Source organism: Anas platyrhynchos, chromosome 4 (genome assembly GCF_047663525.1).
Source record: "Anas platyrhynchos isolate ZD024472 breed Pekin duck chromosome 4, IASCAAS_PekinDuck_T2T, whole genome shotgun sequence".
Lineage (NCBI taxonomy): Eukaryota > Metazoa > Chordata > Aves > Anseriformes > Anatidae > Anas > Anas platyrhynchos.
Genome location: NC_092590.1, coordinates 71,037,284 through 71,052,958, shown reverse-complemented (window position 1 = coordinate 71,052,958; position 15,675 = coordinate 71,037,284). Strand labels below are relative to the sequence as shown.

General features: G+C 44.8%; 1 protein-coding gene across 4 annotated transcripts in view; it reads right to left on the bottom strand.

Annotated features, from left to right (window-relative positions):
- MXD4 (MAX dimerization protein 4) overlaps window positions 1–15,675 on the bottom strand; it is a 35,550-nt gene that overhangs the window by 5,248 nt on the left and 14,627 nt on the right. For all 4 annotated transcript variants that reach the window (XM_072037834.1, XM_072037833.1, XM_027455649.3 and 1 more), the window contains one exon: window positions 1,783–1,897. In XM_072037834.1, coding sequence (XP_071893935.1) covers window positions 1,783–1,897 — 115 coding nt within the window. The remainder of the gene's footprint in view (window positions 1–1,782; window positions 1,898–15,675) is intronic.

Genomic DNA, 15,675 nt, shown 5'->3' with positions numbered 1-15,675 from the left:
CTGCTGACTTGAAAACTAACTTCTGTAGCCTGTAAGGCCCCACACTACTTAGATACACATCACGCATAGGAACACGATGTTAGAGTAAGAAAATGGGCCGGCACATCCATGTACACAGCAAACCAAGTGTGCCCAATTGATCAGATTTCCTTTTCCTGTGTTTTCCTGGCTGCAGTCCCAAAGTCTAACAACTATTTTGGGAATGAACTTAGTGATTTGTATCCAGGAGACTCAAAACTGTCTCAAAACTGTCCAATCGTTCAGGGCAAGTTGCGGTGAGCGAGTGTGTGTTCAAAACTAATTATTGGATTAGATTATTGTATTAGAAATGACTGAGGGGCACTGGCACACTCTGGCAGTGCAGCAGGGAGGTAGCTGTCTTCAAAGCCTGTAGGCCGGATGAAGAGGAACAATTAAGTGGCAGGCCAGGAGGGATAGGTTTGGTTAAAATCTCAAAAAAAACCCTAAACTTCAGTTTCACTTTTCAGAGAATGAGGACTCGGTACTGTGCATGATGGACTTTGAAACAACATGCTCCTAGTTTTTTGGTTTTTTTTATCAGCAGCTGAAATGGTAACTACATGGCTGATCTCTCACACTTGCCACTTGTAAAAACAGATTTGCAGTTTGTATGCATAAACCCACGATGGGGGGGGGGTAGCCCAAGACAAAAACCACACGCAGTGCCTTTCATGCATGTTAGCCTGAATTATAAACACGAGGCCAAAATCTCAAATGGTAAAAACAGGGGTTGCTCAGCTGGAGTAAATGTGCTTACAAGAGCTGAAGTAGCTCAATAACCTTGTTCTCGAGGTATGGTTTTGCTTAAATTCATCTTTAGTACTTCCTACGAATTACACCCATTTCTGCAATTGCACTGAATCTTAATGCTGTACAACAGCAGGCTGTTTGCAGAAATATTCCTAGATTACTGGCAGTGTTTGACCTCTCTTCATACTTTTCACTTTCCTATCTTTTCCCCCCCTCTAACACTGAAGAAATGCCAGATGAATAATTACAGTCCTGGACACAGCAGCAGCAATCTGCATTCTTTAAGTTTTTACATTTAAATACTTGTTTTATATTTGCACGTAGCCTGATTTCCCTGAAAACTACAAGAGTGAAACTAGAGTGTCTTGGAAAGGAGGAGGCCTGGGGAGGATCTTCCTTTGTTTACCTGTGCAAATACATGACCTGTACTGCTGCTGACGCACAGGTGAGGTTTTGGTTTTGTTTTCAACTTGTGGCACAGATGTTACATGCACAAATATGCAAGGGGAGTGGCAGCTAACATGAGATTACATTTATTTTTGGTTTCTTTTCGATGACTGTCAAATGCTCCAGGATCTGTTCATCGGGGTAAAGGACGAGGACAAGACTTATAGTGGCTATAAAACCCTTTGACTCCATTCGTTATTTCATTATTACTTGTTAATATTTTTACATTAAAATTAGTACAGTACCAACGCTACTTTGATTAAAAAACATATATTAATCAAAGAAGAGCCCTGATACATATATATTCTTAATACAATGTAAAATAAGCAGAAACCACAAAATCACCATTTCGTGTATCTGAGACTGCTGGGTAAATTGTAAAACACACCAAAACTTGACACTGAGTGAAATCCCTGCATCTAATGAGGATGAACATATCCAGAAGATGAGACATATGGGTATGGATTTTGTGTGAAAATTAACTTCCTCTCTATGGATACACATTCTGGAAGGTTCTGCCTTAAAAACGGGAAAATAAAATAAAATACAGATGAACGTTTTTACCTTGATATGCATCTTAGCTCTTTTCAACAGGCTGAGGGTGGTGTGCCTGGTGCTGTCCGGCCCGAGAGGCACAAGCTGTTTTAGCTGCTCCAAATATAGCCGGAGTTTAGCCCGCCTGCAATCATTAAAAATGAAGAGCGTTGTAGTACAGTTGCACTCGGATAGCACATCCTATATGCAAACACCATCTGTTTGCAGGATCTCTCTGCAGAGCTCGATTCAACAGTGGCTTCCTCTCCCCTCCCTTTGGCAAAGTTTCAGAGCAAAAGGTCACTCGAAATGTAGTAATGCTGCTTGGCACATTTATGCAGTATTTTCATACCTAGATTTCAAAGCAGTTTGCTCAGCCTGGCTAGTCCCAACTTAAGGAAGGGGAAGTACACTCAGAGTAATTCAACCAAAGTTGCACGCTGACTTTGAGGTTGTATAAAGAAGAAAAACACGGACTTCAGGGAGAAACCAGCTCTGGCCACGCTGGGTCCTGCTTCACCTTTTCAAGTGGTACTACTACTGCTCTCAACAACCTTTCTCCTGTATTAATGACATCAAACCCATCAGCAAAGCGTGGATCAAGGAGGTGGCATTTCTACAGACACTCCGTTTCCAAACATCTTATATTTCATTGTGTAATTTCTTTGCATTTCTTTGTATTTCTTCATTTCTTACAACCTTACTTTAACTATCCAAAACAAAGCAGTAGTGAAAAAAAGAACATTGTGTGAGTATTTCTACAGTTAAAACCAAGAGAAAATCCCTCCTGTTTTTCGTGCATAATCCTGAACAGGAATCCTGACAAAATTACCTCTCAGTTTGACAATGAGATAGAAATAGATGCAGAAGCGCTTACATGAGCAACATCTGTAATATTTTCTCTCTGCCAGTCTGTTACCGCTTGAACAACACGATCTGGAGCGTGCCTACATCCCCCACAAAGCAGTCATAGTAAGCAAAGCAGATCACAAGTGTGACATGAATAATTATCTTTCTCAGATCTGCTACATGCTGTACGCATGAAGGAAACAAAACAAACTGCAGGAAACTGAACGCTCCTGGTCAAGAATGAGCCTTCTTTTGAACACTCAATTCAGAAGAAGAATTCAGCATTAGTGTCTGAAGTGCCACTTGAGAGGATTTAATATACACTGATGACAAATTACACGTGTAATTGGAATGATTAGTGCAATATAGAGACAACCTGAGAATAAATGGGGGAAAGAAGTAAAACAAAGCAAAAAAAAATAATTAAAATTCAGTGCTGTAATGACAACACATTTAGTTCTGGCTGCCTATAAATCAGCAGTGTATTAGGTGGGAATTCAAAGAGCATTTCTATGAAATTATTAATTCTTCATTATTAATTCTCCATTCAGGAGAAAAAGATTATTGGTGAAAATGCGATTCTCAAGAGAAAAGCAATGACACGTTCTTTGTTTAGGCCTGGGGTTTGTTTTTAAATTCAAGGTTCTAAATTTAACAATATAAAAGCTTTTATTTAACCAACAGCACTATGGACTGGGGTAGATAACCCAGGTAAGTAACCCCACCAGCCTGCAGAGCACCCTGTAACTGCTGATTTAAACTCAGACACTGACCTTTAAAATAGGTCCAAAAGAGAAAGTACCCCAATTAGGGACTACTGGTATCTGTACTGAAAACTGTGTCTCTAGCCTCTGTCAACTACCTGGCTTTTCCGTGTTTTAAATAAAAAACTTGCTTCAGGCACTAAATTCTATTAATCTTTTTGGTTTTTAAATGGCCTCTAAACACGCACGCAGTCATCTGCGTCACTCAGCACAACTTGGATGCAACTCTATTTAGACAGCTGACAGAAGTAGGGACTGCAGATAAAGGAGGACGTGGCAAGGAAGAGGACAAGAATAGCATCCAAGTGGCAAAGAGAGAGTTAAATACATGGAAATGGAACTAGCAGTGTGCTTACAGTAGTCAGAAGTATTATAGTGAGCATACAGAATTGCTAATCTGAGATCTGCTTGGTAGGAATCCTGAAAAACATTAACGGAACCCGACTGTATGCTGAACTTTTCAGCCTCTGTTGCTATTTGAAGAAAGTCTGCTTGCCATGGGGAAAAAATCAGGTTTTAGTGTGCTTCATTACCATCAGCTGGGGAATTAACAGATCCTACCACGATCAGTGGGCAATGCCGCGTGCCTTTTCAAAGCACTCATTCTTGTTGTGTTGTATGCAAACCAGGTAAAGCAGGACTTCACAGAACTGCTAGGAAGAGCATGTGACTGAAGCTAAGAAGAATATTTTAAACAAACAATGAGAAGAATTAAAAAGAGCTAAATATCAAAAAAAAATAAAAAAGAAAGAATGCTTTAAAGCATTCTCAGCACTAGCTACCGTCAGCACTAAATGTAATAAGCACATCTGCTAAAAGACCTATTCTAATTTCATTTTTTTTAGGGGATTTCTTTCATTTATTCACTCAGCACTTATGAAACCATGAAAGATTTTAAAGCATAAGCACGTAGATCTTTACATAAATATGGGCATGTTTATGATGCTAATTCATACATCACAGCACAAAAGCAGAATCGATGGCACGGATTAGGAAGGTAACAAAAGAAAAGCAGCCCATCACAGTTACCAGAGTAAATATCCCCATGTTTTCCAGTTTACACATCGCAGAAAAAAAAAAAAGCACTGTAAGAATGCCAGCAAACGTCTCAGGCATGTTATGGTAACAGACCACACCACCAGCAGCAAGGGACCTGAACTTCACGGCAGGTGAGCTGTCACGTACAGGATCTGCCAGCCCTGACTTCCCTCCTTTACTGCAGGGAACTGACTGCTCTCTCTCCTCGGCCGAGGGGAACCACCCAGCAGGCAGCCACAGAGGTAATCACAGCCCGAACTGCTTTGTGTTTCACAGATCACGCCACGTACTCCACCTAGAAAACAAGCCGCCCGGTCCCAGAGGAACAGGGGAACGGTGTCCCTGCGTGAGATGCGGTTCAGGCGCAGTAATTACACTGCTCCAGCTTCAAAACCCGGCACGTTCGCCCACACCACGTGTGATGTCGGGCCAGTAAAGCAGTGCCTATAAAAGCGAGCACTTTCCCCACCTCGTGCGGATGCACAGAAACATCCCCCTCGTCGCTGCTCCTGAATTGATCCAAGGTGAGGATCTATAAAAAAAATGCCCCAAATCTGCATCCTCGAGCTGTGCAGCAGCAGCGAGGTGCCGAGCTGGAGCTGGGGAGCCAACGCCAGAGGGACCTGTCTCACACTGGTATATCTGCTTTTTGCCAGAAAATACCAGGGTTTTGGATGTTCTGAGGCAACGTCTGCCAGCTGGGACTCCCCTGAACTGGTTTTGACTGGCCTCTACTGGTCAGCACTTCTGAACAGACAGCAGGACGAAACCTGCCACACCACAAGGCGTGGGTCAGGGGGGCTGTGCCTCAGGTCTCTTCAGAATTACAGAATCATCAAGGTTGGATAAGCCCTCCAAGATGATCTGCTCCAACCATTCCTACCACCAATGTCACCACCAAACCGTGTCCCCAAGCACCGGGCCCAACCCTTCCTTGAACACCCCCAGGGACGGTGACTCCACCACCTCCCTGGGCAACCCATCCCAATGCTCGACCACTCTTTCTGAAGAGAAATGTCTCCTCATTTCCAACCTGAACCTCCCCCGGCACAACTTTAGGCCATTCCCTCTTCTGCTTCGTCACCTGTGGGCATCCAGCTGGGAAGCTGAGGCCTGCCTCAGGGCGCTCCGCCACAGGACAAAGCAGAAACCCAGCAGTGCTGGCAGCTTCCACCATGGCTGGAAATGGAACCAGTTCCATTTCCATTTCCACACGGGCACATCCACCATAGGTTTGTCTGAAGACCACTCACTGCAGCCCACAGAGACCCCACCACAGTACTCGCCCACGAAAAGCCAGGAGAAACACTGGCCGCTCCGCTCACCGCGTCTCCCAGACAGGCTGCCACGCAAAAGCAAATGAACATCTTTGGCTCAAGCCATTTTCAGAATTGCAGTAAATGCATCTGTGAAGTAATAGTCAAAAAAACTTCTCCATATGCAGGAAATCCCGGGTGCAAATACATTTTAAGACAGCAAGAAATGGAATACTACACTGCAGAGAGGGGGGAAACGAAACAAAAAAGCCTATTGTTCACACTGGATAATCTTAATTCCAGGAAAACTGCAACAATTCCAAGAAATTCCTACAACTACTTGATGGGTGGTTGCAATGGGAACAGAATCCTCCTCAGTAAGGCCAAGAAATGTAATAAGAAGCAATGGTTGTGAATTGGGAGCTTCATGATGGTCATTAAGAAACAGATTTTTTACGAGGGCGGTGGCGCACAACTAGCATAGGTTGCCCAGAAAGGCTGCAGAAATGCTGTCCTCGGAGGTTTTTCAAGAGTCACCTAGACAAAACCACCGGTCCCTCCGATGGAGATTTCAGTGATCAAACGAATCAGATTGCTTGAGAAGATGCAGTATTTGACTCAAAAAATTGCCCCCGCCAATCCAACCCAGCACAGTGCTGTAGGCTCGGGGAGCGACCTGACCCACCTGTAGTCTTTCCACATGGGCTCTGCACAGCTTTTTTACATAGCAAAGTGACAGAAACAGCCTACAGACAGTCAAAAAGCAGGTATATTCAGCTGCCCAGCTCCCTGATGGCAGTGAAGAAACAAAGGTATGTTTCCTAAACCATGCAGGTACAAATCCAGGGACCCGATTTGGGGCCTGTTATTTAAACCACCGATCTACACAAAGCCAACTGGAAAGGCAAAGCTTTCCTTTGGCAAGTGCATGTCCCAAACAAGCTGCTTTTTCCTCAGTGTGGCATGCCTCAGCCAGGCCTAAGCGAAATTAAATGGCCGTGGATGCTTGTGACAATGAGAAATCCTGTCACGGCTGTGCGGAATCACTTGCAGAAAGCATTCAAATGGCAATGCTCATCCATGATTTCTCAACAAGCACAGGGAAGAGCATAAAACTCAATAGATACAGGTCAAATTCCTGACGTGTCCACCGGGTGTGTCCTCGAGGGCTCAGTCCCCGTCCTCCCCAGGCTAGAAGAGCGACTCTCACACGTACTCGTTCTCTTGTTGACTCAACGCTGGCTGTAAAAGGGAAGGTCCAACTCTATCAGCCACGTTTGCTGTCCCATGGGAGGTCCTAGAACCGTCCACTCCACTTTGTTTCAATACCTACAGCCCAACCATCGTGTACTACTGAGGTATGCATGGGTAGGAATCAACGTTTGCCTCACAAGAAGGCCCAAGCTGTGCTTTCTGCAAGATGTTTTCACTGCTAAAAATGCTTGCATGGCTGAACATGTGTCTCTATTTCAGATCTCCCAAATTTAGTCCACTAAGCTAAGCAGTGTGTACAGGAGGTTGTCATACTCTCAAATCAACTGCTAAATATACGTGCATGGTGATGCTATGCAAAGAAAAGGACACAATACATCAAACATTCAAATGACGTTGAAAATATAATCATTAAAAGCTGCACTAGTGAGAACGAGCTACATTTGAAATAATGCAAAAATTAAAAATTCATCATTCCTGTACTTCAATTGTTTCAATCCAAAAGCCAGAAAGCCTCGGATCCTATCACGGGGTAAGTTCTGTCCCACCTCACAAGTAAAGCCCCCAGAGTTTTTAATCCAAGCACCCTCCCCACGCACACACTTCAAAGAACATGAACCTATTACAGGTAATGTGAGCAAAAATTTTGAAATGAATCTAGAATTAGCAATATTATTACAAACTGGACAGTTACCGAAGCATTTCTGATTCCTCCTCTCGTGTTTCGCATTTTTTTTCTACATTTAAACCTATCCTGGTCCTGGTGCTGTGCAATGAAGTTAATATACACAGGTTTAAATATAGAGCAGTTACTAAATTTTTCATTGTTGCATAATGACTATGTAATCTGGATTAATAACATATCTAGGAAACAGTCAAGAGAGGAATCTCTGCACCAAAAATGTATCTTCTGGAGTCAAAAGTTCTCCAGGTACTTTGTGAACCAAAAAGGGTCTGGGCTGAGCCCACAGCTCCAGGTCAGAGACACATGCCACAATCTAAATGTTGCGTTTTCTCCCTAAAGAATGGTGGTTTTATCTCCCTACCAGACATGAAATTCAGCATAAAATACAGAAGTGAGCTAACTGCAGTTGTAAGATGCTTGCGTTTCTACAGGAAGACTCTTCACAGTTTTATTTAAGAAAGATCAGCACCTGCGTATGGGGAGCAGTGAAGTTTTAGTCATAAAGAATCAGCAAATCAGGATCTTTCGCAACTCTTATTGGTCATGATGAATGAAGACAGCATTACTATTCATATCTTTACCATTATTTGTTTTTTAAAAAATAGAGACCAGCATTAAAAACTTCCCCAGTGCAACGTCAGAATTCACCTGACATGAAGGTAAAACAACAGAGAGGATTCTGCCTGCACACCGACCTCAGCACCAACTCCTTTAGCGTGGACCCTGCCACAAGAAGTCAGGATCTCTTCAGCTCTGTTCATTTTATGCACAATCCCACTTGAGCAGTGACAGAATATGGCTGCAAATGGCTTTAATGGTACTGTAAATGAAATGTTCTCATGTCGTTTTCTACATTCGTGGTATAGTGTCCATACATACAATGTAGGCACACGAGTAATTAAATGCTCTGCTTAGTCTAAGTCAGTATTCACCCATACTTGCCTTACTCCTCCTTAAGCTGATACTTTTCCTGAAGTACGTGTCAGGAATGATGTATTTACAGATGGAAATACTTTTTGTAAGCTACCAAAGATAATCCTGTACCAATTAGAAGACATGTTTACGAAGACATTTTGAGATATTATAACCAAAACTTCAATCATAAATAATAGAAAGTCATAGAAAAATGCTCTAAAGAAATCTGTTTATTAATGATCTTTACAGCATTTTGAATATCTTCAGAAAAAGATCAAATACAACGGAAGATAACAACCCTCCACTGAAGAATAAAATCCAGTCTTTTCCATATTTATTTCAATCAGAAACACTTTCAATATTTTTTTTTTCTCTACAAAGGATACCTCAAACATATATTCCTTTTTTCAAAAGAGGGTCATATTCAAGCGGCACAAGCTACTTCAACAAATTTACTTTAGTGAAAAGGAAAGAAAACCTCTTAGTATTAAAGCAGTGTACCATGGCAAGGCACCCAGTGTGCCGCACTTGGACATTCTGATTGCTTCGAGATGTGTGAAATATTTGCTCGCAGCTCAGTGCCTTCGAGTCAAAACCAGAAAATTCAGCAGTGCCCTTACAGCAAACTTCTTTGGTTCTTATTATACAAAGAAAAAATAAACCAAACATCAGCATCCTGTAATGGATGCACTTTTCTTTTCTTGAACTAAGAACAAAATGCTAAAATTTGTGCTGCAGGTGAAGATTCATAGAAGGATTGTTCCAAATACATGTATTTTTTTCTCTTCATCGAATACCTCACACAAGCCTCTGCAACTAAATTCAACAGTGAAGCGCGGGAAGGTACTGGGGAAACAAACAGCTGGAAAAAGCTCTGAGTACCTAATTGAAGTGACTGTTAATGAATTAAATGCAACACCCAGCCGTGTTTACTTCAGCATTTTCTAGGAGTTTCACATTCTACATGCATTTTCGGAGTCCCAAATATTTTCATGCATCCATTTCTCTACACTGGAACTCGCCAAATGGCTCTAGCAGCCAGGAAGCTGGCGGTCTTCAGGTACTTCTGAAGTGCCCAAATATGAGACATCACTTGCCTACAAAGGCAATGGCTCCAAGCGTATCTTAAAATCATTACCTTTGAAAGAACCAAGGCTGCTATGAACGTGGTCATCCACAAGTTTTCATGTGAATACCGGTTAGAAATGGGTGGTGATGGTGCTAACTCTTACACTACAGGGGACAGAAGAAAATGACTGCTGCTCCTGACAAAGGTTACCATCCATGTTTTCTGCATGTTATCACTCTGAAGCATTCATACTGCCTTTTATTTACTTTAATTTAGCGTCACTTTGGCCCACTTGCTGAGTCAGGACTCCACACTTTTAACTTTTTTTTTTTTTTTTTTAACCTTCCAAAAGAGGCAGATTGTTCACATTTTAGAATATTTGCATGTACCAGACCTATTCCTATATCTTTTAGCAAGTGTAGTTTAAAGGAAGTATCTGCAATACCGCAAAGGTATAAATATTTGGCCTGCTAAGCAGCATGCAGAAAGCTAGCTGGGGACAGGTGGATACTGGTTTATACTGGGAGGCTCCTGACTGCTGACGGAGAGGAGGAAATCTTGGTGCCTTATGTTGTCCTCTTCTCTTCTTCCTCCTTTCCATGACCCTTGAGAAGCTCCCTGCTGGGTAAAGCAGCTGCCTGTCCTACAGTAGGAGCACAGGGTGACATTGATATTTCTTCATCTCTCAGGAAACCTACAAGCAGCTTTCAATGCTCTTGCACTGGAGGGTGGGCTGTGGAGGCCAGAGTACCCCCATAAGACAGAAGCAAGGTTGGAAAAACAACAGGAGCTCCTGGGGGGGCTTACTTTGGGCTGGAACATCTGTGTGAAGCAGCAACCTGGGCAGCAGTGGTGTGAGGCCCAAGCTGAGCCTCAGCAGCTGGGGGCTGGCATCTTCCCACCCCAAAGCTCTCCTCTGCCTCACCAGGCTCCAGCATGGCCCCTTCTCTGCAACCCGTCCACTGCTTTCTGTCCACCAGCTGGTGCCAGAAATGAGACCTGAAGCACCAGGACCAATGTTCACCTCAGCAGCCAAGCATGCCCCTCGCGAGGCCCTGTGTGTCCTGGGCTCAGGCTGCCCCTCAGGAGCGTCTCTCACGGCAGCAGCAGTCCATGAAACGTCCCAGAGCCACACTTTACTTTAGCCAGCAGAAGAAATAAAAACCCTGCGGTACATCTAGTCCCTGTCACCACCCAACTCCTCAATCTTCTCCCACTCCAGCACTCCTCCAGCCGCGGTGACGCACGCAGGAGCCGTCATGGAGGCACGTGAGGTGTGACACTGCTGCGTGCCCTGCCGGCGCCATCCCACCTCACGCACACCCCAGCGCCCGAACTGCCTGCAGACTGACCCCACGAGAGGACAAAACAAAAACACAGCTTGTTTTCTTCACACCACATGCACGGCAGCACGGTGTGAGCAAGGGACACCAGCAGCTCGGACTGGTACCAGTTTTAGCTGTGGGGGAACCACAGCCTCAGGACTGACATCTGACCGCTCTCTTCTCCTCGTGTTTTTCCAGCGCTCCTCCTCCCTGCAGTCAGGCTTGGCTTCCACACCGCTTTCCCCAGGCTTCAGCCCACTGTCGTAAGCTGCTCCGTTTTGAGCAGCAGCCAGGGAAGGTTTAACAGCCCTTCATTGTCTCAGGTCTCCAAGATAAGTACCAGAAACATGCAGAAATTCGAGATGTGCTTCTCGGAAAACTTCAACAGGAATTTACAAGCTATACAGGGATTCCCAGAAGCATCCCGAGCAAACAACGGCAGCTGGATGCCATTTGCCTTCCCTGGATGGTTACCACCTCAAAGCTACACGTAAAGGATTCCCCCATCCTCTGACCAGAGGCAATAAAATCTCTGACCTTGCAAGAAGCTGAGGCAACAGAAACCAGAAATTACGGTAACTGCTGAAATCATCTGCAGTTAGTTTTCACCCTTGTATGGATTTTTTTTCCTCAGTTTAAAAAAAAAATAAAAATATTCTAACCTAGTACTGTAGCCTTCAAGGTTGTGCTCATCTACAGAGAACAGTTTTCTGTTATTTTAAACCTTCAAAGTCAAACAAGCGTGAATACTTCTTACACCTACAGAAAAGGAATTTCTGTTTCTAATGTCTTCTGTTTTCAGCCCTGGTATCTGCTGGTTGTCTTTCAGCTTTTACCTCTCAGCTGCCTGTGAGCAGTAGCAGGAGGTATCACATAGCACAGCAGGCTTGGCATCACATCTGCCACACCTGCGTAATACAGGCAGAAACCAACAGTGCCTTGTGGGGAAACGCACGAGTGATGGCAAGGCATTTGTACATACTCGAAAATACAGCCTACAAAAAAATAATCAGCCTTGTTTTCATTAAACTTATTAAATACTTCCTTCAGCCTGCCTTACACTTGTTTGTTTCACACATTACGATGCACACATTGCAACTTAGTAGTCCTCCTAAATTAGACCTCTCAAATCCATCTGTCTTACTGGCACTCAAGTTTCTTACGCTACACTCCGGGGAGACTTCAGATCTGAAGTTTGTCTGTTACCTCAGAACACTGATAGACCAAATGAGATAAGCAAAGTGTCGCTGCAAGATCAGACCATGCTGGTATCAAGCGGTTTTAATTCCCACTTGAAGTTACACAAGACACACACGTACTTACACACGGTCCCTCTGAAACCCCAGGAGTGGCTCATGACTCCATCCTGCACACAGGGGCAATGCTGCCCTGCTCTTTGTGATCAGGGGAACACCATATTGCCTCCTGCATGACAAATCCAAGCCTCCTGCCACAGGTTTGCAGTCCTACAACAGGCGTGCTTTCCTTTCCTTTTTCCTAGAGCTCCTGTCAGGAATTTGTTGAGGACTGCAGGGCACGGGTTGAAGAGAAGTGAGCTTACTGAAATAAGGAAAGACTGTTAACACCAGGGGTTTGCACGAGTGGAAGGGAACGGGATAACTGCGATTTTCCACAAATCAACAGCTCCCCAAAAGGTGGTTTAAGAGGACAGAAGCCCCCCCAGCAGCTCTGGGAGCACGTACATCCCTCACGAGGGTGAAGGCTCAAGGTGCAGTGTGGTACTACACGTGTGCTACGCGGCCACCCGCCGACAACACCCCAGCGCAAGTCACTGCTTACAAATCAGCCCATGGCTTCAAACCGGCTTTAATTATCAGACTGTTTCCCCACATCAAAATGCTAAGCAAGAACATCGTGTCTCAGGACAGTTGCCAACAGGAAGGATCTTCAAAAAAAAAAAAAAAAAAAGCGGGGGTGGGGGGACGACAATGCTGAGAGAAGCTGAGAAAAGTTGAGCTTTAGCACAGCACTGAGCAAGAGGAGCACAGAGCGAGGCCCAGCAAGCTCCTGCTGCCTCATTTTAAGCCTCCCTAAAGACCTAGTTATTTTATACATGTCAAATATGTTCAAGAATTATTTTTATTTTATTTTTTTTAACACCACCGTATGATGCCAAATTAAAGGAGAGGCAAGGCGGGCTGAATTATTTTAGCTAAATTAAAAACATGCCTTGCCTTCACACGCTGAGCATGAGGCCTTTGGATGGCAGCGGGCTGTGATGGGATGGCCTCTGCCTGCCTGAAGTCAGAGTGATGCCCCGGCATCAGGAATGCTGGATACCCGTGGTTGCCATTTTACTGCCTGTTATATCCGTGTATCCATCCAAAAAGGAAACACCAAGGGACCGACATGACCCTAAGAGCCATCTCTAGCCTGAGAAATGCCACAGGAACCCACCTGGTATCAAAGGCATGAGGCACCACAAGGAACTACAACCAAACAGCTTTTTTAAAGCCTATTTAGAGTTAAGGCGACCGTATCTCCATTTAGGCACCCGGACAATCACTTTCTCCTCCTCAGAGGTAGGAAGCGTTAAGTCTGACTGGGAAATTCAGCGATTTAAGCGTCAGAAATGGGTGTGCAGTGCGTTTCTTACTTCTGTTTTTGCTTGTGCTGATACTTCCTCAGCACCTGCCTCCACCAAAGCCTCACGGCCATCTTAGAGTAGCAAATGGCGGATGCTTGCGCATGAAGGAGCAAAGTGAATTTGCTTTGAGGGGAAGCAGCCAGTGGGTACTGCTGTCTTTAGTGCTGTAGGTATCCGAGATGTCCTCCAGCGAGGAAGCTGGGGGGCCTTCCTGTCCCTGCCGGAGACAGCGGGGTGCCTGTTCCAGCCAGCCCAGGACGGGCTCAGGCCCCAAGTGAAAACACCAAAGGAAAAGAAGAAAAGAAGTCACCCTGAAGTAAATAACAACAAAACATCCTCAAACATCTCGCTGCACGTCTCCAACCCTGTCACTGACACCTTGTAATTAGAGGTGGGTAGAAAAGAGAGTGTAGATGCATATATAAACAAATTTCGGGGAAGAATTAAATACACCGGCTGTAATTAAACATGGTCTGCTCCAGGACTAAATGAACTAGAAGTTCAGCAACACTTCCATGGTGTTTTCCCCCCAAAACAGTGGCCCAGAACGGTGCCACGGGACAGTGGAGGGTTGCAGCCATCTGACAGCCCTGCCTCAGAGGTTAGCTTTAGCTGGCCACAGCACAGATAGGGCCTTGTTTATAATATAATTTCCGTTCTATTTCCTTTTCCATTGAGCAGCACAGAGCTGATTGTCTCCGTGCCAGACAGGGGACAGTTGAGCAGAATATGAAAGCAATCCATTTTGAGACAGCAAGGTATGGCACGGCTCTCCAGAGCTCTCCCCCTTCCCTTCTTCTTCTTCTGCCTTCCCCACAAAATTCAGCCTCGATTTCTTCAGCATGGTGTTCTGAAGTCATCTGGCAGTGAAAGGAAAAACCTGAAGTTTGGACCCACTTGCCACAGGGCTATGTAAATCCAGGCACTGGGAACCGAGGCACCTGACAGCCTGTTTCAAATACCTGTGAGCTCCTAAAGCCAATAACTGCTTCTAGCCAAACGTACACAACCAGCTCCCGAATTTCCCTACGAGGAATTATTTGCTCCACCCATGCCGTGTTTATTTCAGCAGCCAACACGACAGTGCTCACCTATCGGGATTGGGTCAGCTTTCTCGGGGGAATTACAGGGTTTGCCACCTTCGTGTTTGGTAAACACCAGCTAACCTGGTACCTGCGACAGGGTCTGTGCAACCGATATTGGAAACGCTGATGGGGCTCCCGACTTTAATAGCAGCTGCTGAGTTCTGACAGCGACCACATGCCAGGCAGGCCCTTATTTAGCAGCTTGTATCTTCATTTAGTTACCTAAATGGAAACAGCCACGGAACAAAGGCAGATAGATTCGTTAGGCATTAATCCCAGGCTGCCTGTTGGGAGGACAGGACTCACAAGTGCTTCTCCAGGCTTTTAGAGGCATTTTGGTATGTTCAGAGGCAGTCTTTGTCTCCCAAATCTTCTGCATTCCTGCTATGAAGGTAAAGCCTAGTACAGGTTTTCCTAATGTAGGGCACGCAGCCCGTGACAAGAGTTATTAAAGTGACGAACATTGCAACAGATGACCTCATGTACATCCAAACCCACACCTCTCCCGTATCAGCTGTGTCAATCTCCTCACACTACGTAATTAGTTATGCTAATTTGAGCAGAAAAAGCAATTGGGTAACATAAACGAGGATTGAAGGGACGTGCTAGCCACTCGCAACCTTTGGCGAGTCCTGCCACTCCGCTCGGCTCCCACGGGACGCACACATGGCTCCACCAAATCCCAAAACAACCTCTCCTTCCAAAAATAGGAAGGGCCTGAAGAGACGAAAAAAGGAAAATCTTACCCGCTCTTGTGGACTGCACTTTTTAGGACAAGGAAAGTCTGGATCAGGCAGGGGGGGATTTTGGTGGTTATGCTTGTTTATTTTTCAAAAAAAGGCCCAAACTCAGCTGCTCTGAAGGAAGAACATTACGCTTTTTTATGCTTATGATCCACTGGCTAAATGTTCATGCTTGGAGCTTCCAGAACCATAACTGCAGGCTCTGTAGCCGTCCAAAATTGTGGGGTCCGGCCAGGTTCAGGTGCAGGCACACACAGCTCCTGCTGAACCCCCTGAGCTGAGCACAGAATTGGGCCAACAGCCTGCCTTACGCTACCCCACCATGTGCGCCGAGGAAAAAATAGAGTGGGAATTAATAGACCTGAGGGAATTCC